The sequence below is a fragment of the Oryx dammah genome, unplaced genomic scaffold, assembly GCF_014754425.2.
Source record: "Oryx dammah isolate SB20612 unplaced genomic scaffold, SCBI_Odam_1.1 HiC_scaffold_15, whole genome shotgun sequence".
NCBI classification, from domain to species: Eukaryota; Metazoa; Chordata; class Mammalia; order Artiodactyla; family Bovidae; genus Oryx; species Oryx dammah.
In genome coordinates, this window is record NW_024070199.1 from 23,222,466 (window position 1) to 23,249,816 (window position 27,351).

The 27,351-nt window shown below is 42.5% G+C and overlaps 1 protein-coding gene across 3 annotated transcripts in view; it reads right to left on the reverse strand.

The window, feature by feature from the left end:
- The window catches only part of NELL1 (neural EGFL like 1), a 1,021,326-nt gene that overhangs the window by 823,242 nt on the left and 170,733 nt on the right, over nucleotides 1–27,351 (reverse strand). For all 3 annotated transcript variants that reach the window (XM_040255650.1, XM_040255649.1, XM_040255651.1), the window contains exon 4: nucleotides 24,547–24,717. In XM_040255650.1, the coding sequence (XP_040111584.1) occupies nucleotides 24,547–24,717 (171 nt within the window). The remainder of the gene's footprint in view (nucleotides 1–24,546; nucleotides 24,718–27,351) is intronic.

Here is a 27,351-nt window from a genome sequence, read left to right on the forward strand (position 1 = left end):
AAAAAAAAAAAAAACACAAAGCAACCAACATATGATATAAGCACTGTCCACAGTGAAGATACAGATGTCAGAAAAACTGTTGACCTTTGGGGAAAGGGGAGGGGGAGGTACAAATACATAATAAGCAAATAAACATGCAAAGTGATAAATGCCAAGAAGAAAACAGTAATGAGGTGGAGAACAATGCGGTGGGAGAGTTTCTATTACAGCAATAGTTTCACTGATGAGAAATCATTTGACTACATTAAGGAACTATATAGGAATACATTAAAAAAAAAAAATTCGGGCAGAGCAGACAGTAAAGAGGTCCTGAGGTAGGCATGTGTGTAAATGTTCCAGTAAAATCAACTTCTCACGTGTGGCTGGAACAAAAAAAGTAGGAAAGAAAGCTGGAAGTGATAACAATGGAGAAGCAGAAAAGAGGTCACCTTGCTGTGAATTTTAGCTCATGCTATGTCTCAATCTTGTAATTTTAATGAGATGGGAAGGAAAGGTATCACTCCCCTCTGCACACCATGAAACGAAAGTGTTAGTCACTCAGTCATGTTCATCTCTTTGTGGCCCCATGGACTATAGCCCACCAGGCTCCTCTGTCCGTGTAATTCTCCAGGCAAAAAATACTCGAGTGGGTAGCCATTCCCTTCTCCAGGGGATCTTCCTGACCCAGAGATCAAACCTGAGTCTCCCACTCTGTAGGCAGATTCTTCATCATCTGAGCCATCAGGGGCTAACATAAAAATACTGTGTATCCTTCAAGCCCAGGTTTAGGAACATAATCACAGTCTGAGAAACCCAGAGAGCATCAGGTTCAAGCTCTTCATTTTGCATGCTGCCCAGAGAAGGGGAGTCCTTCCTCTGGGTCACATAGCTGTGTACCAGAGTTGGAATCCAACTCTCATCTCCTGGCTAGGATTCACTGAATTTTATTTCATAGCATTTTACTCCTCTCCTTCCACTTTTTATAACTGTTATTAAAAATAATTGTGTGCTCACTACATACCACCCATACACCTATATGCATTCTATGTATTAGTTCAATTAAATCCATGATATAGGGCTATTTATTATCTTTTTCCCCTAGAAATGGAGTAACAAGCAAGTTTGGCCTTGGAGTACAAAGTGAAGCAGGGTAAAAGCTCAAAGAATTCTGCCCAGAGAATGCAATGGTCATAGCAAACATCCTTTTGCAACAACACAAGAGATGACTTTACACATGGGCATCACCAAATGGTCAATGTTGAAATCAGATAGATTACATTCTTTGTAGCCAAAGATAAAGAAGCTGTATGCAGTCAGCAAAAATAAGATCCTGAGCTCCTGATAGCAAAATTCTGGTTTAAGCTAAAAGAAATAGGGGAAAATCACTAGGCTACTCAGGTATGACTTAAATCAAATCCCCTATGAATATACAGTGAAGGTGACAAATTGATTCAAGGGATTAGACCTAGTGAATGGAGCACTTGAAGCACTATGAACAGAGGTCCACAATACTGTACAGGGAGCTGCAAGCAAAACCATCCCAAAGAAAAAGAAATGCACAAAAGCAAAGTGGTTGTCTGAGGAGGCTTTACAAATAGCTGAGCTAAGAAGAGAGGCAAAGAGCAAGGGAGAAATGAAAGGTAAGCCCAACTAAAGACAGAGTTCCAGAGAACAGCAAGTAGAGACCAGAAGGCCTCCTTCAGTGATCAGTGCAAAGAAACAGAGGAAAACAACAGAAAGCTAAGACTAGAGATCTCTTCAAGAAAATAGGAAATATTGAAGAAATATTTCATCAAAGGCAGGCACAATAAAGAAATGGTGAAGACCTAAAAGAGCAGAAGAGATGGAAAGAATACACAGAAGAACTGTATGAAAAAAGATCTTAATGGCCTGAATAACCATGATGGTGTACGATCACTCACTCAGAGCCAGACATCCTGGAGTGTGAGGTCAACTGGGCCTTAGGAAGCACCACTGCCAATAAAGCTAGTGGAGTGATAGAATTCCAGCTGAGCTATTTCAAATCCTAAAAGATGATGCTCTTAAAGTGCTTCACTCAATATATCAGCAAATCTGGAAAACCCAGCAGTGACCACAAGACTGGAAAAAGCCAATCCTCATTCCAGTTGCCAAGAAGGGCAGTACTAAAGAGTGTTCAAACCACCAACCAATAGCACTCATCTCCCATGCTAGTAAGGTTATGCTCAAAATCCTCCAAGCTAGGAGGATTCAGCATTACATGAACCAAAAACTTTCAGATGTTCAAGTTGGGTTTAGAACCAGAGATCAAATTGCCAACACTTGCTGCATCATAGAAAAAGCAAGGGAATTCCAAAAAAATATCTACTTCTGCTTCATTGACTATGTTAAAGCCTTTGACTGTGTGGATCACAACAAACTATGGAAAACTCTTAAAGAGATAGGAATACCAGACCATCTTACCTGTTTCCTGAGAAATCTGTATGTAGGTCAAGAAGCAACAGTTAGACCACTAAGGAACAACTGAGTGATTCAGGATTGAAAAAGAAGTATGACAGGGATGTTTATTGTCACCCTGTTTATTTAACTTATATGCAGAGCACATCATGCGAAATGCCAGGCTGGATGAGTTACAAGATTGCTGGGAGAAATATCAACAATCTCAGATATGCAGACGATACCACTCTAACAGCAGAAAGTGAATTGAAACTAAAGAGCCTCTTGATGAGGATGAAGGAGAACAGTGAAAAAGTCAGCTTAAAAAACTCAATTTTTTTTATTTATTTTAGTTGGAGGCTAATTACTTTACAATATTGAAGTGGTTTTTGCCATACATTGATATGAATCAGCCATGGGTTTACATGAGTTCTCTATCCTGAACCCCCCTCCCACCTCTCTCCCCATCCCATCCCTTGGTCATCCCAGTGCATGAACCCTGAGCTCAACTTAAAAAAAAAAAAAAAAAACTATGACCATGGCATCTGGTCCCATCACTTCCTGACACATAGAAGGCAAAAAAGTGGAAGCAGTGATAGATTTCCTCTTCTTGGGCTCTAAAATCACTGAGGACAGTGACTGCACCCATGAAATTAGAAAACGATTGCATCTTGGCAGGAAAGCCTAAACAGTGTGTTAAAAAGCAAAGATATCACTTTGCTAACATAGGTCCATATAGTCAAGTCTATGGTCTTTCCAATAGTCATGTACAGATATGAGAGCTGGACCATAAAGAAGGCTGAGTGCTGAAGAATTTATGTTTTCAAACTGCAGAGCTGGAGAAGACCCTTGAGAGTCCCTTGGATTGCAAGGAAATCAAACCAGTCAATCCTAAAGGAAATCAACCCTGAATACTCTTCGGAAGGGCTGATGTTGGAAGGCCAAAGCTCCAATACATTAGCCACCTAATGTGTACAGCTGACTCACTGGAAAAGACCCTGATGCTGCAAAGATTGAGGGCAGGAGGAGGAGAAGTCATCAGAGGATGAGATGGTTGGGTGGCATCACCAATTTGATGGACATGAACTTGGGCAAACTCTGGGAGATGATGAGGGACAGGGAAGCCTGGAGTGCTGTAGTCCATGGGGTCGCTAAGAGTCGGACACAATTTGATGACTGAACAATAACAATCAGGGGTAACGGGTATGGCTCAGGGAGAATGAGACACAGTAAAATTGTAAACAGGTAAATGATCAAGATAATTTCACATAGTGAAAGTCCTTCAGAGGCAATAAAAGAGGATGAGATGATTGGCATGATCAAGAGTGATCAGCCCGAGGCAGCACCACATCCCTCTTGAAGCGCAGGTACACGTCGTCCAAAGCAATTTCCAATATAAATACCACTGCCATTTCTTTTTAGCAACCAGTGTCAGATTATCCCAGACACAAATAACAGGATTTACTCCTGCAATATTGTGTTCTCTGAATAGTGAAAACAAAAGCCCAGAGATCGGCCTTTTCATTTCTGTCTCTCAGCACCATTTGACAATTTCCTCTTTTCTGACCATGTGATTATATTTTTCCAAAGGCCTTATCAGAGAATCCATTTGAGCAGAGACTAATGTCACCACTCGATAATGTATCTGTAATTGGAGGGGATCTCATCTGTATTCCACGTGAGCTGGACCTGTGGGCTGAGGTGAATGGAAGAGGAGGTCCTGTGGGCTTGGCTTTGAAGGATAATCTGTGGGGTCCCGTCCTCCCGTCAGCTGTGCTTCTCATTAACTGTGCAGGAGACCCGGGTGAGCATACACAGCCCTCTCAGAGACCGATGCGCTCCATCCTCAAAGCCTTCAGCTTTCCCCAGTTTCCAATTAAAGCTCCTGGCATATCACAAAGACAACAAGAACTGCATCCTTTGTCCCCAGCCCCATGCATGGCACATTACAGTTTACATGACATTTTCACACTGTGTGTTCCTCCTCGGAGAGATAAACAGAAGCAATTATTCTTGCTACCCTGCTTTTATTGATGAGAAACCTAGGACTCAAAAAGGTTGAGAAATTTGTCCAAGGACTCACAGCTAGGAAGCAGTAAAGTCAGAGAGTGATCTGAAATTTCCAGCTTTGAACCTGTAACAGTAAGGATCCTGATGGGAAACAGTCGCCCTACTGAGATTTGGTCATTTGAAAAGAGAATCAATTAAAGAGGTATTTGCAGGACAAGCAGGGAGTAGATAAACCACAAGAGATGTACCAGAGAGAATGTAAATACAGAACGGGGTTCAGGAGCTCTTGCCTTTCGAGGCATAAAGGGGCCAGGAACTCGAAAAGGGTCGCTTGATAGGGCCTGTGGCTTTCAGTCAAGAGGGGACCCAGTCCAATGTGCCCACAGAGAAACAGCTAGGAGAGTAGAAAGCCTCACCTCCATCCGACTTCCACCCTATTCTTTCTGCTGATGAAATTCAAAAAGAAATTGAGATGGCAACAGACTTCCCAGATGCAGTCCACAGAGGCCAGCCTGCTAGGAGACAGAGTGGATCAGAGAGGGGAGAGATGTTTCTGGAGAGGCAGATGGAAGACAGCCAGCCCAGACCCCAAGGCTTCTTCCACCATCCCAGGTTGTCTCCCCTTTGAGGGGCTACTGAAGCCAACACCAAAGCACAGTCACTTTTGATGGAGGCAAAATCTGGGTCAGCCCCCAGGATGGCCTATGCTGCAAATATACGGTCACCTTTTTCACGTAATACTTTGCAAGGATGAGATTTAGGGCAAGGCTTGGTCATCTAATGTGTAAGTTGAAAGCTTTGTGATATGCTCAAGGTTGTCACAATGCTCTTCTCCACTTAAGAGAATCCAGGTTGCCTCCAGGTGAAGCCTTGAACCCACCTGTAGATGTCGAGCCCATTGGTGCACCACTCTAACTCCGGAGAGTAAGCAACAACACCCTCCTCCTTCCCAAGCCAAGTGGGCCCGGATCCTACTTGTAGTTAAATATAGCAGAAAAGAGAAGATCAAGCTATGAGAAGGAGTCAACATCAAGACAATCAGAAAACCCAAGTATGGAGTGCAGAAAGGGCTGTCTTGCCAGAGAGGATGCTGGCAATTGGTGGTCAGGGGAACTATGACATTCTGAGGTCAGTCAGCAGAGAAGAAATCCAAATAAGTTGCCAAACTGACCAGGTAAAGCAGCAGGCATCAAAAACCAGGCCAAGAAGATGAGAGATGAGAATATGAAAAGGTAGGATAAGAGGGAAGGCAGGCCTGGGGAAAAGCTGCCATAAGGAACCGGCTCAGATGGGCCTGCACGGAATTTCTTGTGGAAAGGGCAGCTGTGTTTAAAGGACCTGAGAGGGCAGCAGCAACAGACAGAGTCCAGGTTTCCCAAAGTAAAGATGTAACAAGAGCTACCCAGCCTACAGCGTTTATGGGCTCTGGAGACAGAAGCCAGGCCAGCCTCTCGGATGCACTCATAGCCTATCTCCTGTTAGAGCATGGCCTTGAAGATTCCCTGGTGGCAGGATCATCCGCGTATATAAATGATTACTGGTTGACCAGCTACTCCTATCATCTCCTTGTATCTGTCCTCTTGTTCATGTCGGTTCTGCCCAGATGTGGAAAACCATCATCATTATGGAACTGAGCATCGGCAGCATCACGGCAGCATTTATTGAACAATTAACAGCCCTAGTGCTAAACTACTGATACACGGCGGCTACACTGCTGACAGCCTATGAAGAGCCATTTCCCCATCTCTATCCAAAGTATCTCAGTTTTACTGAGAGAGCAATGGACCAGCACCATGGAAGGAAGGATGGCTGGTCTAAGACAATCATGGTGATCTCCCTCCCCTTTGTCACTGTCTGAAGACACTTCTCCCTGGCAAGGATGATGGAGTAGATTTTCAAAAAAGGACTGCATTGGCCCCTGATGACATGTCTCAGCACCAACTCATCTCAGTTACTGTCTCATCTAAACTTTTTGCTTAAATAAACATTATATATACTTATATGCGTGCTAAGTCACTTTAGTCATGTCTGACTCTTTGTGAGCCTATGGACTGTAGACCGCCAGGCTCCTCTGTTCACGGGATTCTCCAGACAAGAATACTGGAGTGGGTTCCCATGCCCTCTTCCAGGGGATCTTCCCAACTCAGGGACTGAACCCATGTTTCTTATGTCTCCTGCATTGGCAGGCTCATTCTTTACCACTAGCACCACCTAGGAAGTCCTGTTATTTGCAACCAGGAATGTCTCATCTGATTCATGTGCACAGTTCAGTTCAGTTGCTCAGTCGTGTCCAAATCTTTGCAACCCCATGAATCACAGCACGCCAGGCCTCCCTGTCCATCACCAACTCCCGGAGTTCACTCAGACTCACATCCAACGAGTCAGTGATGCCATACAGCCATCTCATCCTCTGTCGTCCCCTTCTCCTCCTGTCCCCAATCCCTCCCAGCATCAAAGTCTTTTTCAATGAGTCAACTCTTCGCATGAGGTGGCCAAAGTACTGGAGTTTCAGCTTTTGCATGATTCCTTCCAAAGAAATCCCAGGGCTGATCTCCTTCAGAATGGATTGGTTGGATCTCCTTGCAGTCCAAGGGACGCGCAAGAGTCTTCCCCAACACCACAGTTCAAAAGCATCAATTCTTCAGTGCTCAGCCTTCTTCACAGTCCAACTCTCACATCCATACATGACCACTGGAAAAACCATAGCCTTGACTAGATGGACCTTTGTTGGCAAAGTAATGTCTCTGCTTTTCAACATGCTATCTCGGTTGGTCATAACTTTTCTTCCAAGGAGTAAAAGTCTTTTAATTTCATGGTGGCAGTCACCATCTCCAGTGATTTTGGAGCCCCCCCAAAAAAAAGTCTGACACTGTTTCCACTGTTTCCCCATCTGTTTCCCATGAAGTGATGGGACTGGATGCCATGATCTTCGTTTTCTGAATGTTGAGCTTTAAGCCAACTTTTTCACTCTCCTCTTTCACTTTCATCAAGAGGCTTTTTAGTTCCTCTTCACTTTCTGCCATAAGGGTGGTGTCATCTGCATATCTGAGGTCATTGATATTTCTCCCGGCAATCCTGATTCCAGCTTGTGTTTCTTCCAGCCCAGCGTTTCTCATGATGTACTCTGCATAGAAGTTCAATAAGCAGGGTGACAATATACAGCCTTGACGTACTCCTTTTCCTATTTGGAACCAGTCTGTTGTTCCATGTCCAGTTCTAACTGTTGCTTCCTGACCTGCATATAGGTTTCTCAAGAGGCAGGTCAGGTGGTCTGGTATTCCCATCTCTTTCAGAATTTTCCACAGTTTATTATGATCCACACGGTCAAAGGCTTTGGCATAGTCAATAAAGCAGAAATTGATGTTTTTCTGGAACTCTCTTGCTTTTTCCATGATCCAGCGGATGTTGGCAATTTGATCTCTGGTTCCTCTGCCTTTTCTAAAACCAGCTTGAACATCAGGAAGTTCACGGTTCACATGTTGCTGAAGCCTGGCTTGGAGAATTTTGAGCATTACTTTACTAGCAAGTGAGATGAGGGCAATTGTGCGGTAGTTTTGAGCATTCTTTTGCATTGCTTTTCTTTGGGATTGGAATGAAAACTGACCTTTTCCAGTCCTGTGGCCACTGCTGTTTTCCAAATTTGCTGGCATATTGAGTGCAGCACTTTCACAGCATCATCTCTCAGGATTTGAAACAGCTCAACTGGAATGCCATCACCTCCACTAGCTTTGTTCATAGTGATGCTTTCTAAAGTCCACTTGCTTCACATTCCAGGATGTCTGGCTCTAGATGAGTGATCACACCATTGTGATTATCTGGGTAGTGAAGATCTTTTTTGTACATTTCTGTGTATTCTTGCCACCTCTTAATATCTTCTGCTTCTGTTAGGTCCAGATCATTTCTGTCCTTTATCGAGCCCATCTTTGCATGAAATGTTCCCTTGGTATCTCTAATTTTCTTGAAGAGATCTCTAGTCTTTCCCATTCTGTTCTTTTCCTCTATTTCTTTGCATTGATCACTGAGGAAGGCTTTCTTATCTCTCCTTGCTATTCTTTGCAACTCTGCATTCAGATGGTTATATCTTTCCTTTTCACTTCTCTTTTCACAGCTATTTGTAAGGCCTCCCCAGACAGCCATTTTGCTTTTTTGCATTTCTTTTCCATGGTGATGGTCTTGATCCCTGTCTCCTATACAATGTCATGAACCTCATTCCATAGTTCATCAGGCACTCTATCAGATCTAGGCCCTTAAATCTATTTCTTACTTCCACTGTATAATCATAAGGGATTTGATTTAGGTCATACCTGAATGGTCTAGCGGTTTTCCCTACTTTCTTCAATTTAAGTCTGAATTTGGTAATAAGGAGTCCATGATCTGAGCCACAGTCAGCTCCTGGTCTTGTTTTTGGTGACTGTATAGAGCTTCTCCAGCTTTGGCTGCAAAGAATATAATCAATCTGATTTCAGTGTTGACCATCTGGTGATGTCCATGTGTAGAGTCTTCTCTTGTGTTGTTGGAAGAGGGTGTTTGCTATGACCAGTGCATTTTCTTGGCAAAACTCTATTAGTCTTTGCCCTTCTTCATTCTGCATTCCAAGGCCAAATTTGGCTGTTACTCCAGGTGTTTCTTGACTTCCTACTTTTGCATTCCAGTCCCCTATAATGAAAAGGACATCTTTTGGGGGTGTTAGTTCGAAAAAGTCTTGTAGGTCTTCATAGAACCGTTCAACTTCAGCTTCTTCAGCGTTACTGGTTGGGGCATAGACTTGGATTACCATGATATTGAATGGTTTGCCTTGGAGATTAACAGAGATCATTCTGTCACTTTTGAGACTGCATCCAAGTACTGCATTTCGGATTCTTTTGTTGACCATGGCTACTCCATTTCTTCTGAGGGATTCCTGCCTGCAGTAGTAGATATAATGGTCATCTGAGTTAAATTCATCCATTCCAGTCCATTTTAGTTTGCTGATTCCTAGAATGTCAACGTTCACTCTTGCCATCTCTTGTTTGACCACTTCCAATTTGCCTTGATTCATGGACCTGACATTCCAGGTTCCTATGCAATATTGCTCTTTACAGCATTGGACCTTGTTTCTATCACCAGTCACATCCACAGCTGGGTATTGTTTTTGCTTTGGTTCCATCACTTCATTCTTTCTAGAGTTATTTCTCCACTGATCTCCAGTAGCATATTGGGCACCTACTGACCTGGGGAGTTCCCCTTTCAGTATCCTATCATTTTGCCTTTTCATATTGTTCATGGGGTTCTCAAGGCAAGAATACTGAAGTGGTTTGCCATTCCCTTCTCCACTAAAATTCCAGTAACCCAGTGAGGGAGGCCTTATATCAACTTTATCATGATTGGGCCTTAGAGTTGTTATTTGCCAAGGGTCCCATAGGAGTGACAAAGCCAGAGCTGAAACCCAGAGCTAGCCAACTCCAAAACCTTGTGCTCTTAACCATGAAACAACATTCTCTCATTGTGTTCACCTGACGCCTGAGCCTGGCCAGCACCAGTTCCATTCCAGCCACACAAAACAAGCTTCAGCATCAAGTCTGGGCTCAGAACATCTGACCCTCATCACACACCCACTTTGATCCTGTAACTCTCATCTCAGCATGGGCTAATTGTCACGGTCTCACCTAGCTACACAGCTGAGACAGGCCACGCTTGTCCAAGGGCAGGGGTGCCTGGCTTCCGGCCCTGTTGCTATGTCACTGCTGCATATGAGAGGCCAGAGGCACGGATAACAGCCCAAAGCATGCGGCTAGAGCACACAGGTAAATACTGTTCCTCACACTGCCAAGGGACAGAGCTGCCCAGACTAATCTACAGCACTCATTCTTCTTAAATATGTTCCTGCTACACACCAGTGGTGTATCAGGCTTTACTCTGTTGAATGAAAAAGCAAATTAAAGGCAAATACATACAGTGCTGTCTTACTATTGAAAACAACAGGTTTGCATATGCAAAGAAAAATTCTAGAGAAGAGAAATAAAACTGTGCAAAGGAGTTAGGGACACGGTGATTAGTAACACATGGTTTGGAATGGTCTGTATATTTCATATTTTATAAGTTATCCAGTATTTTATTACATATTATGCTGAAGCTGAAACTCCAGTTCTTTGGCCACCTCATACGAAGAGTTGACTCCTTGGAAAAGACTCTGATGCTGAGAGGGATTGGGGGCAAGAGGAGAAGGGGACGACAGAGGATGAGATGGCTGGATGGCATCACGGACTCGATGGACGTGAGTCTGAGTGAACTCTGGGAGTTCGTGATGGACAGGGAGGCCTGGCGTGCTGCGATTCATGGGGTTGCAAAGAGTTGGACACGACTGAGCAACTGAACTGACTGACTGACGTCACTTATACGGGGAAGGCTTTTAATAAATTTATTAGTTATTCCATTATATAAAACTAACCTATATTGCAAGAATTTTCACCCCAAACTCCACAGTTATTGCTTGGAATTGTGTTCCCACATTTCTTCTTGTTATACTTTTTGTTTTTAATTTTGTATAATATGTGAATCAGACACAATTTAAGAAAATTAAAGAAAAAAATGTATCCATTGAATTTCACAATAAGGCTATACCAAAACAGCCTGGGACTCTCATGGAATCCTGCCCAAAGGGCTTACTGAATGGGCTTGATGGGAGATCCTATTGTGAGATTCAGCTATAGTTTGAAGAAACATCACAGAATTGGATGATGGTGATATGTCCACAGACCAGACAAGTGTACCCAACTGTGTTTTCTCTCCAAGAGAGAGGGCACATTCCCCTTAATCCTATCAGTGATCAGTTTATGTTTGTGCCCCACGTGTAAGTTACCTCTACTCTCCTGTGCCTGCCAGAGCTCTTGCAGACATAGGAGACATGTAAATTCAACTTGCAAGTGGGGCACAGCTCACCCCGTGCTGTGAATCAGACCAGGAAATCACCGAAAGTCTTCTACAGATTAACTGCCTTCCTCGAGAAAAGAATCCACAGAAGTTCAAAGCAGAAACGCCAGGGTAACTTTATCTTTGTCTTTCCCCAGGCCTGTTATTTACAAATCACATTGAAATTTACAACACCTATTATGTGACCGCTCTACGATGTACACTGGCGATGCAAGGGTGAGCTCTCGAGGGGGGCCTGCAGCCTGTGAGGAAGACAGACATCAATTAAATGGTCAAAAACCACTCTGCAGGGAAACAGTTTATGATGATAGTAAGACACAAGAAACTTGTTTCTCTTGTCCTGAAAATTAAGGGTAAGTAGACGTGAACGTGACTTTGAAGAAATGGCATATACAGAAATCCTGAGGCTTCAAAGACCATGGTACTTAAAGAACTAAATGAATGTAGTGCAAAAAGAAACTGAAGAAGGAAACATGGGCCAGACTATGCAAATAAAAATTTTAAACTATATTAAGGATAGTGACCTTTAGCCTTAAGCTTATAGGAAGCCATTAAATGAGCTTATATGGGTGCTAGGGTGGGAAGGGAATATGTGGTCTAGTTTGCAGTGTGAAGTCGTTATGTATCACCCTAATGTCCATGAAAGACTGTTGCCTGTGAAAAAGATTCACAATTCAGTGTGCTCACCTACTTCCTAGGCCTTGCTCTTATTAGCTCCTGCAGGCTCTAGTACATATCTAATTAGTTCAGTTCAGTTGCTCAGTTGTGTCCAACTCTTTACTACCCCATGAATCGCAGCACGCCAGGCTTCCCTGTTCATCACCATCTCCCGGAGTTCACTCAGACTCATGTCCATCGAGTCAGTGATGCCATCCAGCCATCTCATCCTTGGTTGTCCCTTTCTCCTCCTGCCCCCAATCCCTCCCAGCATCAGTCTTTTCCAATGAATCAACTCTTCGCGTGAGGTGCCAAAGTACTGGAGCTTCAGCTTTAGCATCATTCCCTCCAAAGAAATCCCAGGACTGATCTCCTTCAGAATGGACTGGTTGGATCTCCTTGCAGTCCAAGGGACTCTCAAGAGTCTTCTCCAACACCACAGTTCAAAAGCATCAATTCTTCAGCACTCAGCCTTCTTCACAGTCCAACTCTCACATCCATACGTGACCACTGGAAAAACCATAGCCTTGACTAGACGGACCTTAGTCGGCAAAGTAATGTCTCTGCTTTTGAATATGCTATCTAGGTTGGGCATAACTTTTCTTCCAAGGAGTAAGCGTCTTTTAATTTCATGGCTGCAGTCACCATCTCCAGTGATTTTGGAGCCCCCCCAAAAAAGTCTGACACTGTTTCCACTGTTTCCCCATCTATTTCCCATGAAGTGATGGGACCAGATGCCATGATCTTCGTTTTCTGAATGTTGAGCTTTAAGCCAACTTTTTCACTCTCCTCTTTCACTTTCATCAAGAGGCTTTTTAGTTCCTCTTCACTTTCTGCCATAAGGGTGGTGTCATCTGCATATCTGAGGTCATTGATATTTCTCCCGGCAATCCTGATTCCAGCTTGTGTTTCTTCCACCCTACGTTTCTCATGATGTACTCTGCATAGAAGTTCAATAAGCAGGGTGACAATATACAGCCTTGACATACTCCTTTTCCTATTTGGAACCAGTCTGTTGTTCCATGTCCAGTTCTAACTGTTGCTTCCTGACCTGCATACAGATTTCTCAAGAGGCAGGTCAGGTGGTCTGGTATGCCCATCTCTTGAAGAATTTTCCACAGTTGATTGTGATCCACACAGTCAAAGGCTTTGGCATAGTCAATAAAGCAGAAATAGGTGTTTTTCTGGAACTCTCTTGCTTTTTCCATGATCCAGTGGATGTTGGCAATTTGATCTCTGGTTCCTCTGCCTTTTCTGAAACCAGCTTGAACATTAGGGAGTTCACGGTTCACGTATTGCTGAAGCCTGGCTTGGAGAATTTTGAACATTACTTTACGAGCATGTGAGATGAGTGCAATTGTGTGGTAGTTTCAGCATTCTTTGGCGTTGCCTTTCTTTGGGATTGGAATGAAAACTGACCTTTTCCAGTCCTGTGGCCACTGCTGAGTTTTCCAAATTTGTTGGCATATTGAGTGCAGCACTTTCACAGCATCATCTTTCAGGATTTGAAACAGCTCCACTGGAATTCCATCACCTCCACTAGCTTTGTTCATAGTGATGCTTTCTAAGGCCCACTTGACTTCACATTCCAGATGTCTAGATACCAATAAAAGAAGCAATAACGACAAATGCCCTCCTAAGTGGGGGTCCACCACTACCCAACCCTTTATTTTACCACCAGTAGTTTCTAATGAGACCTTGTGATTGCAAAGTCACCTTAAAGAACACAGAGAGTTTATCACCTTGAAATAGCAAATATCAAAATTTATATCGGAACAGTGTAAAACCACCCATGTAACACTGAAGACTAGTGTAATGCTTCTATTTCACATTTGAAGAAATGGCCAAATGGCTCATTTGCGGTCAGTCATGATTTAAGATTAGGTCCTTGGCCATTGCACATCAGTATGCAGACACATGCAAAGCACACAAATCATATAGGGATGGTGGGTCATTCAGAGCCCTGACCCCATATTCTCTCTGTGGGATTGAAGTCATGAACCTGTCTATCAATACTAGATTCCAGGAAGGAAGGAGAGTCTGTAAATCTAAAAAGGTGATGTGAAATTATCTATAGAGTCCAAAGACCAACAGTTGTTGGAATTTATAACAAGGTCAATTTTGGCCCAACAAGGTTCTTGGAGGTAACCAGCCTCTTCAGTCTGAGAAAGTAATACATGGAATTTGGCCTTTGTTGGTTTCAGTTTATAAGCAGGATGAATTATACTTATTCTGTAAGAAGTTAGAAGTAGTATCTTGTCACACGGGGGTGTTAAAAAGATGGGAGGAAGAGAAGAGGGAAGCAGGTGGAGGGGATTGGTAAAGAATAATCTCCCTGAAAAAGAAATAAGGAAAGACTTCTGGACTCTGGCTTCCATTTGTCACTGACTAACCATGAGCTCCTGGACAAGTCATTTCTATCCTCACTACCTCAAAAGTCTCCATCTATAAGGTGCAAGAACATCCACTTCAGACTGCTTTTACAAAAAAAAAAAAAAAATCAAGGGAATATATAGATCACTTAAAAAAAAAAAAGTCCAAAACATTAACCTTCAACTCAACAATGACTGAGCAAAAAGTCTGAGTTTTTCCCAGCATGGTGCTGGGTCCCTGAGGCCAAAATGTCAAAGAATCCAAGAAACTGAAATCATAGATTCCTCAGCTCCCTCCTTGCTTGTGCTTCAAAGACAGCACCAACCTGGAGAACACGGAGTAACTAAATGAGCTCTGCTGGGGACACACCAGGATGAATCATAGCTGTTTACCTCTCCTGGAAATGAAATTCCCTTCTGGGTAATATAGGTATTCTGAGTATCCCAAAGAAGCCTGCTGAGAGCTCCAACTCCAAGCCTGTAGGTTCCTATGTGTGAAATTTGATGTCAGGAAAGTGATACCCTCAGACTGACAAGACTAGTGACTACAGACGCAGCAGCACCTTCCTGAGAAAGAGTTAGAGATGGCGTCACACAGACCCTTTACAGAGAGGGGAAATTCCTTCCACTCTAACTGCCCAGGAAAACCCTCAGGTGGAGCCCCAGACACATTAACCAGCTGGCTGAGGGGCTCTGTAGCTCTTACTGGAGACACACTCACAAGAAGTTAAGAGGATAAGCCGAGGGGCAAGAGTTAACTAAATCAAAGGGGTTAGAGCAGGGAAAGACATTCACAGAAACCTTTTCCTTCCAAGCCTCCTCATCCCCATGCCCCATCTCCACCATACCCCCTACAAGAAAAGCAGCCGAACAGGTCAGCTATAAATCTGTTTCCTTGCATCCAGACACTCTGGCTGCTATTATTTATAACATTAATTTAATTAAAGTTCCCAGAGAGATAGATGAATTTCTTTCCAGTAGTATAGAAAATCAGTTCTTTTCAAGGACAACATCAGTACCCCTGCTCTAACTAGAAAACTAATGTAGTATTTGGAATTCTTTTTCTTTTTCAATTAAAAAGTCCTCATGGCTCATGCATTTTTTATTCCCCAGTGTTCCTTTCCAACAAGTGAAGCAGAAAAGGAACAGAGACAACTAATGTATAAATGTACATTTTTTAAGAAATTGAGTTCCATCATACATATTATTCTTGTTTGAGTTTTTATTTTCTCTTGCTGCTTTCCTTTTTAAGGAATAACCATACGTATCCATCATCAAGGACAGAGTAGAACTGTAACAATAAAGATGCAAGCTTTGATATTTTCTCCTACCAAAACACATTATTTCTCCTGGAGCCTATTTACCCCCTTCCTGTATAAACCCATGTCCATGCATTAAATCACAGTTTAAGATGTGTCTGAAGGCATATAGATGAAATCACTGTAAGTTGGAAATGAAGTCTTATTCTCCCTTCTATTTTAATACATCTTAGGTCCTATGTATGCAATAATGTACCTTCCTGTTAATCTACTCATGGCCTCAGGTAGCCAACAAGCCACCAGATAAAGAGAAGATTCTATTGTATTTCTTTTTAGTCCTTTCCATTTGTAATTCTGAAAGCCGAAGAATGCAGATAGATGGGGAAACGCAGAACACTCTCTCATCATCCACTTCAGTTAATCCTTTCACCTTCTACCTCTCTGCCACTGAGGCCACTGTTGACCAAAAGCATATTTAAACCCACTAGGCAACAAAAGAAAAAAGATAAAGATATTTGAAAAGACAAAATTAGAAATGGGTTTGCTACTGATGGCATTAGAAGATCGGGCAGAGTTAAGCTTGGAATCCACCTAATGAGGTTGGAATTAATAAGCTGCAGAGTACAAAGCATGAATACAAGTGTGCAGGTCTCAGCCAGAATGAGACATCCAACATGGTCATGTCTGAGCACCTTAACAATTAAGCAGCCACTTTCTACTAAGCTGAAAATGAAAGTGTTAGTCACTCAGCCATGTCCAACTCTTTGTGACCGCATGGACTGTAGCCCAACAGGCTCTTCTGTCCATGGAATCCCTCAGGCAAGAATACTAGAGTGGATTGCCTTTCCTTCTCCAGGGAACCTTCCTAACCCAGGGATTGAACTCAGGTCTCCTGCATTCCAGGCAGATTCTTTACCAACTGAGCCACCAGGGAAGACCTACTTTGTTGAATAATCTACAGTTTGGAATGTATTACACTGGCCACCTAGACCTTTAGATTCATTATCTCCCATTATTTAAGTGCCTATGGTTTGGCAGCAACAAAGGCTTTTTTCCCTTCAGTATTCAGAGGATGTGCACTTTTTTTTTTTTTTAATAGTACAACTATCCATCATCCTCTCACTACAGTATACTGCTTTATCTTGTAGGTCACCAAGCTACCAGGCCTCCACAACAAGGATAGCCTATATACCCGCAAAAAGGCTGTCCACTGTCACATGTCTGGATCAGAAGATGTCTGAAAGAAAGAAAGAGCACAAGGTGGAAGAGAATAAGATGTCAACATTCCTTAGATATCCAAAATTGCATATTCAGCATCTACTCTAGCAAGAAGGAAGGCAAGCCGGGGGAGGAGGGGGGCTAAGATTGGGTAGCTGGGGTTGGTAGCCTTTCTTCACCAGCAGCATGCTGCACTGTCAACACACAAATCAATTTAGATGACTGCAAGCTGCCTGCTGGTCTACCACAGAAGCAGTCCTATGAAGATGGGAACCTCGGTTGCTCTCCAGGGTCCTGAAGGCAAAAAAAAAAAAAAAAGCATACTCTAAGCATTGTGATGAGATATGCCTGGAAGAGTAGAGGTGGAAGGAGATTCAGAAATCTAGTCCTAGCTCCTCATTTTATTTCTAGGGAGCTAAAATCCAGGGACAGTAAATGAATTTCCCAGGGTCATACAAATTTAACATTCTGGTAGCTCTAGTTTTTAGTTCAGAATGTGTTTGTGATAAAAAGCCAGATTTTCAAAGGAGAGATGCAAATAGTATCTATTATGTTTAGGAACACCAGGAAATTATATGACAGTGGTTTCCTCATTCAGCAAAACTGCACCTGTACATCTCCTCCTAAAAGCTGTGATCATTTTGGCTCATGGTTTGAGAATGGGGGAAGTAAATCTTCGAATCTCCTCTCTCACAGAAGTAAAAAGGAAAGGGGCCATGCCACATTCTCAAAGCCCTGCCAGGATCAAGGAAACATTGTCTCACATTGGAGGGGATGTTCTCTTTCCCATTCAGCCTCAGTTATATATTTTTAAAGAGACTCTGCAGTTACTTACTTTCATTGTGTTGTACTACCAACCATGGAACTAAAAGACAAACTATTGGAGAACTATGCCTAGGATTTGGCAGTTAGAATTTCTGGGGCCTGATGGACCTCAAACCCTACAATGCACCATGGATTCACATTATGCACCAGGTCCTCATCCATGAGACACGGATCTTCACACAAAAAAAACTTCACTTTTTCTATAAGTGAAGATTTAATTAAATTGCTTTCATTTCCAGTATGACACTGAAACATCTTTGCTACCTGATGGCATATGTTTATAGTACTTCATGATGCTGTGTGTTCATAGAGTAGCTTGAAATTTTCTAAGGATTTTGCACACACTCGCTATATTCCTACAACAAGTATATGGTAGAAGAGTTACTATTAATCCCATTTTATAGACATAAGCACAGATTCTGACGGAGAGAAAGGATTGGAGATGAGAGGACAGGAGGAATCTTCAAAGAGTTTAAGACACAGATTTCCTGATTTCACACTCATTGCACATTAAGTCACATTTTATGAGTGGCATTAAGTCACATTTTATAACCAAGACAGAGGTCCAGCATTCATTACAGGTTCTGGATAAACCAGATAGCATGTGCCTGGTCACATAAAAAAAGCTCACCCTGTTCTTTCCCTGTCACCCCCTCCATCATATTTCCTTCTCTGGCTCTTCCTGCAGGCTGTCTCTCACTGCCAACTTAATCCACTCACTGATACACAGTCTTTTCTCACTAGCCCTATGACTAGCTTTGTCATGCTCACAAGATGAACCTCATTCCAAATCGGATTCTCATGTAACTTATACAGAATCAGATCACAGTGGCAAAACTGTAAAGCTGCAGAGAGTCATTCATTTTTATCTGGGATGGTAAGAAACTAAGAAACTCCATGTCACCAGGAGCTCTTCCCTCTGTGGTCTCCCAGACCTGATGGTCTCTACTAGGAAACCATCAATCCATCAGGTACTGCCTTACAACATTCCTTGTACTGTTGCCTTTTCAGTTCAGTCACTCAGTTGTGTCCGATTCTTTGCAACACCATGAACCGCAGCACACCAGGCCTCCCTGTCCATCACCAACACCCGGAGTTTACCCAAACTCATGTCCATTGAGTCGGTGATGCCATCCAACCATCTCATCCTCTGTCATCCCCTTTTCCTCCCGCCCTCAATCTTTCCCAGCATCAGGGTCTTTTCAAATGAGTCAGCTCTTTGCATCACTGTTGCCTTTTACTGTTAATTAAATTACACATGGGTTATATCCTATATTATTTCCTTGCTTATCACGTCTCTCAGGACAGAAGATTGGGTGCTGCTAGGTTAGCTGGACATCAGGCATATACTACATTCTCAGTTTTAATTTTGATGAGTTGTGTGCATGTATTCCTGTTTGTGAAGTAAATAATACATCAGTGCAGGAAGCAGGAGATTAAGAATCTTGGCCTATCTCTTTTGGAAGTGGTGGTCTTTGATAGTCATCTCTTAATTTCTCCTTTAGTGCCAATGTTTGTCGAAAAGTCACTGTAGTACATTATACATGGCTTAACTACGTTAAGGAATGTTTGGTTTAACAACATGCTTATAAATACTTTAGGAGCTCTCTGGAAAGATGCCGCCATGTCACCATATTTCATTATGAAAAACCTAGAGATATAAAGAAATGCTCACATCGTGAAGTTATTCTGAAATATTTGACAGAAACTTTGAATTACTGACTTGTTCAGTGATTTACAGCAAATTTATTTTTCTGGGTCTGCAAGTTCTTCAAAATCGGTTGTATGGAAAAGCTGAATGTGCTCTGCAGTGAATCAATACCAAGCTTTAGAGGTAAAATCTAAGTATGTTTGCTGTTTAGACTACAATCACTGAGTTAACTCTGTCAGAGTGACAACCGGGCTGCAGGTGTGTGTATTTGTGCACGGGCACTATATCCACTTGGACAAGCTTGAACAAATGCGGTGCGAGTTCAGAGTTCCATTTCAGTGGGACTGGGTAAGACAGAAATTGTTCCAGCAGTGAAGCAAGAGGAGGTGGGGGATTGGAGTGGGGAGACGTGTGTATTGCAGAAAGTTCCTGCTGAAGCCAGGATGCATGTACCATTTGAATGGAAAATACTTTTGAGTCCATTCCTCCACTGTCATTTCAAAACCAAGATGCTGGGAGTGACTATTTTCCATTTTCTCTCTGCTTAGCTGCTATCATTAGTGTTTAAACAGCCTGCTCACAGGCTTCCATGAGAGTCCCACGATTCTTCTAATATCCAAGGATCAGGGCCAGTCACTGTGGGGGACCCTGGTGGTTTCAGAATTCAAAAGGATTGAATGAATAACCCAAGGACTTCCTGATGGCAAGAACTCCTATTTCTTTGTATCCCCACAGCCTGGCAGAGACAGTGTGCCCAGTACTTTAATTGGATAGATTGACTGAAAATTACAAGTTACCAAATAAAGAGAAGGAAAGAAAATCCCTTTTGTGGTAAAAGAACCCTTATGCACTGGATCCCAGATGTCAGGGGATTGTGGGCTTTGAGTGACTGGAACAGACTGCAGGGTGAACTGAGAATAGAGCAGGGTAATCGGAGAAATGTGAGTTCAGGCCTCCTTCTCAGCTTTGTTGGCAACTCTTAATACAAAGGAAGCAAAAGAAAAACCTAAGGCAGTGGAGATAATCAGGCTGGCCATCCAACTGAGTGGTTCCCTTAATATGTCTAGCTTGAGGTAATCTCCTACCCACACTTAGGGAGTTTCTAAGTAGGCCCAGCTGAACAGCTGAAGCAGGAAGAAAAGTGTGTCTCAGTAACAGGCAGAAAGTGTTAGATTGCCAACTGAAATAGCAGTCACTTTTCTTGTGACAATTTGTGTAATTAGGTCTGAAAAGGTTCTGTTTCTCAATTCTAAGAAAAGGAGAAATTTCTGCCACATTCCAGTTCCTCAGAACAATGGAACTGCCTGGAAATCTTCTCGCTCTGATTTCGAGTATTTTTAGGATTCCTGACATTTTCGTAGCTTCTTCCTCCTGGGAAGACTTCCTGGCATGGTTATGACTTTATCTTGGAAAGGACATGAATTTCAGAGGCAGAGAGCAGGGGTAGGCAGGCAAAGGTTGGGGAGTTGGATCCTGGTTCAGAATTTTAGCTCCGTGGTTATGTTATGTGGTTGGAACTGAGTCACTTACCATCTTGGAGCCTTTCTACTTCCAAATCTGTGAAATCGGTCTAATGAAATTGCCTCCACACCATATGGCTGCCCCAAGGACTATTACAACTATCACAGCTAGCGCATTACCTGGCCTATGGTAGATGCCCAGTAGACGGAAGTCCCTTTCCTTGTGCCAAACCAATGGGTTGTGTAAGATTCCACATCTTGCCCACCAACCCCAAAGATCAGCAATGTAAGATGCATGAAAGGAAAATGCTAGAAGTAAAGAACAAACTGCTCACACTGAGTCTGGCTTTTTTCTTCCATCATGTTCTAAGTCCAGTGCCAACAGTCCCTCATGTTGAGCTGAAGGGCCTAGTGGTTAGAGCAGACACACAGAAGTCAGACTCGGGTCCAAATCCTAGAGCTGCCTCTTAGCAGCAGAGGGTTACAAAAATAGAATGTAACCTCAGTTGCATCACTTTTAGATGAGAAAAATAGCCAGAGTGATAAATTAATATATATAAAGTATTTAGCACGGTCACTAGAACAGTTAACACCCAAAAATGTTATCTATTGCATCACCATTTATCTTCTATCCAGCACAGCTCTAGCAGGTGACAGGTTGAGAAAAATAAGGAAGCATGACTTTAAGGGCAAAAGGAATCAAAAATGACACCCGTGGTGGATTCATGTCAATGTATGCCAAAACCAATACAGAATTGTAAAGTAAAAAAAAATAAATTATATATAAAAAAAAATGAAGAATCTCACACCAGTATGAAATGCATAGCTTAGAGAATAAAAATCAGCCTTTCTGAAATTCACTCTGTAAGGGTGGCATAGATAAGACATAGTAGACCAGCATCTTGATAAATAGCCCAGAGCTTCTGCCATTGTAAAAATCAGCCAGTGCTGGCTAGGAAGAAACTCCTGAAGAAGAGAAGTTTGTTCCTCATACTAGACACTCTCTTCACCTTAAGCGTTCTGTCCTCCTCACTGGGGCTGTGCTTTTCAGGTACTTGGATTTACAGGGTCCCTCACTTATTTATTGCAGCCCAGGCTGTTCTCCAGTTCTGCTCCCTCTTTCTTTTTTTTTCCCCTCAAGGGAAAGCACAAATGCAGTTCCCCACCATCACCAATTACGTGGGCAAGTTTCCCACATTTGGGGAAAGCGCAAGTATCCCTCTATTTAAACCAGTGGTTTTCAAATGCCAGCCCTTGCACCAAGGCTAACCTGCTTGCATAAGAACTACCCAGTTTATGAAGAATACAGTTCCACACTCAGGGAATCTGATTCACCAGGTCAGAGATGGCCCCTCGTTATCCATAATTCTTAAGTGTAGTCAGGTTTTATAACTGTTTCTAGACTTTTCCTACACCAAAATCAAAATTGATCTATCCCCTGGCCCAGTCATTCCCAGCTTCTCTTTCCCTAACCTATCTAAAAAACCTCATTTGTCCTGGGTCCATGAATCATTAATTGGCACCAACTTTATGTTTTCTGTCCAAGATCTTAAATAAAGGAAAATAAGTTATGCTATGAATGAAAGTATAAAAAACAAACCACCAGAGAAAGGGACTAGTATTTAGAACCTCCTCAAATCCATTCTGTATAAATGCTGCTGCTGCTGCTAAGTCACTTCAGTCGTGTCCAACTCTGTGCGACCCCACAGATGGCAGCCCACCAGGCTCCACCGTCTCTGGGATTCTCCAGGCAAGAACACTGGAGTGGGTTGCCATTTCCTTCTCCAATGTATAAATGTGGCTGACCCTAAAGCATACTGCGGGTTCCAGCTCTCCTGTTCTCTCCCTACTTTCATGGCAGAGAGGCCAGAATACATGACAAATGAAAGTCTGGAGACACGGGGTCACCACAGATGTACAGAATAAATAATAATAACAGTAACAACCACCACCACCAGGTACTGGGTGCCAAAGGCCAAGCACCACCCAAAGCACTTTATGCAAATTATCTTACTTAACTTTCCCATCTGTGAATACGCATAACAGTATATATAGTACTAACAGTCCCAGTTTACAAATTACATTGAGATGCAAAGGAATTAATGTGTCCAAATTCACACAGCTAACAAGTGTCTGAGGATGGCAGAGGGGACAATTTCATAGGGACCAGAGCATTTGTAAAGGCAGAGAACCTTCAATTAGCACAAACTACCCTCCCTCTCTTTTCTCTTCTCTAGAGAGAAGACTATTGGGAAATAAAAGATAAAACTTACACAAAGAGGAAGTAAATAATTGCAGAGCAAGAAAACAGCAGTGTCTCCAGGATGTTTCAGTTGGGAAGTACTAAACTAGGGCTTCAACGTTTCTTTCTTACCTGTGGTATAGAAGGACACACAGGACCCTTCTTGTCTCCCATTTGAGCAACATATAGGTGGTGGGTAGGGTGAAACAGAAATGCTACTTGACAGGCCACTTTAGTTCTAGAGAATTGAAAGAGCCAGTGAGTTCTTGAAGGTAGAAACGGAATGAGTAGCTGAGAGCTGGCTTCATCCAAGGTGCCCAGCCCAAAGTAAAAAGGAGCTACTTGTTTCTATGGAAATGTCATCTAGGCACACATTACGTCTAGTTGAAGCCACAATTCTCCAGAAAATCCAGAAAGCACTTTAAATAGATAGACTAAGCTAGACCAAGACTCACTTCAAGGTGGTGGAACTTCCCTTAAACCTGACACTAGCTTCTGTTCTCAGCCTTTCCAGGTCCTCTCCTAAGAGAGACCGCAGAGCCAGAGTAGCAAGCACACTGAAATATCCCCTTCTTTCTATTGGACCCCAGAATGGAGGCTGTCCTCAACATGCCTGTACTTTTTCCAGGGCCTAAAAGAACAAGTCCTGTGGCCAAACAATCATTTAACTTTGGCAGTAATATTAATGAAGACCAATCATTCATGGCTACTTTGCATCACAAAAGATTCTCTATAAAAGGACTCAGATCACTATTCATAGACTTTCAGTGGGTTCTTTAGAAATGAAAACATCCCCCTTCACCACCATCATCCAGCCGTCCAGCCACATGTGAACCAATATAGACCAATAGTGTCCTTTCTTCAGCTGGCCGTAAACCTCCTCCTCGGGACAGACATGGAGGAAGATATCTCCTTCCTACCCCAATCCACAGCATCCAATGAAACTCTCCCTTCCCCTGCTTGCCCCCCTACACCCCCATCTTCAAAGTAGTCCTGCCATCCTCTGATAAACCAGAAGGCTCCTCCCTCTGCAGAGGATAAATGGCATCAATTCCAAAAGATTCCAAGAATAGCCCCTTTAACAAGTTTCCATTTGGAAAAAATATTTAAGCAAAGCTGTGCTTGATGAAGTGAAATAGAATTAGCCGCTCCAGTAGTACCGGCTTCTCAATTCATTTGAAGGTAGACCAGCTCATTCGCTTCCAAGTGGAACGGACTCAACAACAATACATCACAGTTAACTGTAGTCACAGCTCCAAGGAATTCCAGCCGGTTACACCGAGGTGTACTTAATAGTCCCCCATCTGTAATCAACCTTTTGTACATTTCTTCCTAATCGCTGCATATGGTTTCATTTTAATGAACTGTTTTCTTAGCATATTACAGTTGGTCATTCCAGGACACCTAATGGCCCATTCGGTATGTTAAATGACTCCTAGGGTCCCTTGGTTTTTATTCCCCAGCAAGGCTTGGAGGGGATTGGTTTTTCCCCCTCCCCATTGCTCGATTTCAAGGGCATAATCACAGATGATCAAAGGCCAGAACATACCTGTTGCAGTCGATGTGGAGCAGGAGATGCGAGGCGCTGACTGACAGTGCAACCCTGTGCCACTGCCCATCGGCCAGCCGGTACGGAAGCGCCTCTGTCCGGGGCCTCCCACTGTGCATGTAGTGATAGCGAATCTCATCCCTCAGACCACTGCTCTCCAGTTCCAAATAGCTGTGTGTGAAGAACAAAAATGTGCTTTGTTTTACTTCTGGTTATCACAGCCCTCATCAATCCTCATGACTTCCTATCAGGATTCCCAGAACCTAAAATTAACTCAATGATGCAAAGAAACACAACCCACAGTTAATTGTACACCATGGAACCCAATTCACCTTCCATCCAAGAGTCCTCACAGTGACAGCTGGAAGGTGTGATATGGTGACTGACGGACGCACTGTGAGTGACAGGTGACAAGCTAATTGGCAAAGCTCTGTGCCGTGTCACTTAGATATAATTCAGGTCTCCTTTCTATTGTCTACAAAAGGCCACTCACGCGGAATGGGTTTATCAATGTTTATTTTTATCACTGCCACTTCTACTTTTTCAAGAATTAAAGGAAAATACAAGTCACGTGAACTATCAGGGATGGAAACAAACTATCACAGAAGAGATGAATAAGGTTTTTTGTTGTTGCTGTTGTTTTTACTTCCCCCTGGACAAGACACTATAAGTGAATAATTCCTACACAACCAATAAGGAAGCAACGTTTGAAGCTACTTGCATTATGTGTTAATATTTCCAAATGTCATGGAATGAAACATGTGATTGACCTTTTCTTTTTTGCAGATTGTTACCTTCTTTTTCTAGATCCATGAAAAACGCAGCACCTCCTCTGCAGTCGGCACACTGACCATAAAAGGCAGCAGGCAACTTTGGGACAGTCCTCAGTCACACACCAGGGCTGGCACTTTCACGGGGGCAGAACTAGGCAGTTTCCTATGTGTCCCTTCTGAAATGTGTCACCGTGACCATCATCACCGCAGGGTCCAATCTCACTGCCAGGCACTGCACTGGGCCTCTCACATATACTGTCTAATCCGTCACTCACAAAAGCCTGGAAGACTGATACGATACCTTCTGAGGATCTTTAAAAAAAAAACACTGAGATTCTGGAATTAAGTAATATACCCAAGCCAGATTTTAAACTCGGTGCTAGATGTGGCAACCCATGTACTATTTACCAGTTAGGCCTCATCTCAGAGGCACAGAGACAAGGCAGCAAAGATGGCCTCAACTGGCACTGTCTTCCAGCAGCTTATCCGCACAGGCAGTTCAAGAACTGCTTGCCCAAATAGGTAACCACGTTCAATCTCAAGATGTGGAAGGGCCTACTGCTTCTGCTCTAATCCACTGAGTTGACCTGACCCCACTAACCCAACCACATTTAATCCAGAAGATAAAATGCACCCTCCATGAGCACTGAGATGAATATATTATGAATCTCAGCTTCTATTATCCATGACTTCCAAATCTCACATCACATAAGAAAACACATGCACATTTCTTGCTCATCTTTCATGGAGATCTTCCTGAGATCACACTGCAGGAAAAGCGAAGTCAGGACCAGCCTCTGACCCACCTCACGAGAACTATACAAAGAATTAGGCTCAAGGTCATAAATAGAAAAGGTTATTTATACTATTGCAGCCATCTCCTGGGCCCAGGTACATACTTACTAGTAATAATATAATATATATATTTTTAAGACTGTTAGGGAGGAAATCTCTTAACATACAAGACATTCATTTTAAGAGAATTCTCCAATTTTTTTTCTAAGCACCGAGAATACTGGAAGAATCAAACAATCAGAGGACGTAAAAGGTCAGGAAAATCTTAGAGATTATCAGGTCATTCATTAATTTACTCAGTGTGTCAGCACTGGACACATATTGAAAAGCTAAGATAGGATTTAAAATACAGATCCTGTTCTAAGATTTCCCACTTAGAGAATAGTGGGAAAAGAAATCAAATGTATGCCCCTCCCCTCAAAAAAGCTAGAAATTGGCGAATGGGAAACAAAGCAAAGTCGAAGCTATCATTTCATGATTAAATATGGCATTCTAGAAATGGGCTTTCATAAATATCTCATTTAATTTCTTCAGGCTAAGTACTATTATCACTATTTTACAGATGAGTTCACAGGTGATCAGAGATATTAAAATACCTTGTCCAAGACCACACAGCTCCTGTACAGAAAAGCAGCATAACTTGGTACTTAAGAACTTACCAAGATTAACACATAATAAGAACTCTTTCAATCACTTTACTTGGACCAATAAGCTACTCCTAGGGGAAGGAACATGAACTTGAGAGGACCTCAATCAATGACAATCAAAAATATTCATGATAACTTGAATCATAATAAACAAAGAAAAAATGAGGCATATATATTTAACAGATTTAATCATCATTGCCTCATTGAGCAACTGCTCAGTGTATTATAAACATATCTTTTAAAGATCATTTTGCAATGAATTGGAGTGAGTACCTCGAGGTAATCACAAACATACAGTTAAAACAAATGTGCACTAATATTACGCAAATGGTTACTTGTGTCTTGGGACATCTTGCATATATACAAAAATTGCTGTATCTCAAACAACCCAGATGAAAGTCAAGATGCTATGTTTAAAACACAGAACTGTTAGAGTTCAAGACCATTTACACATGACAGTAATTCCCCAGCATTTCAAGCCTGCAGACAAGGCCAAATCTTGTGGCCTAAGAATGCTCTTATGCAATTAAAAAGGGAAAATAAAAGTTATTAATAGATAACTGCAAAAGTGGTCCTAGAGATGACAAAGA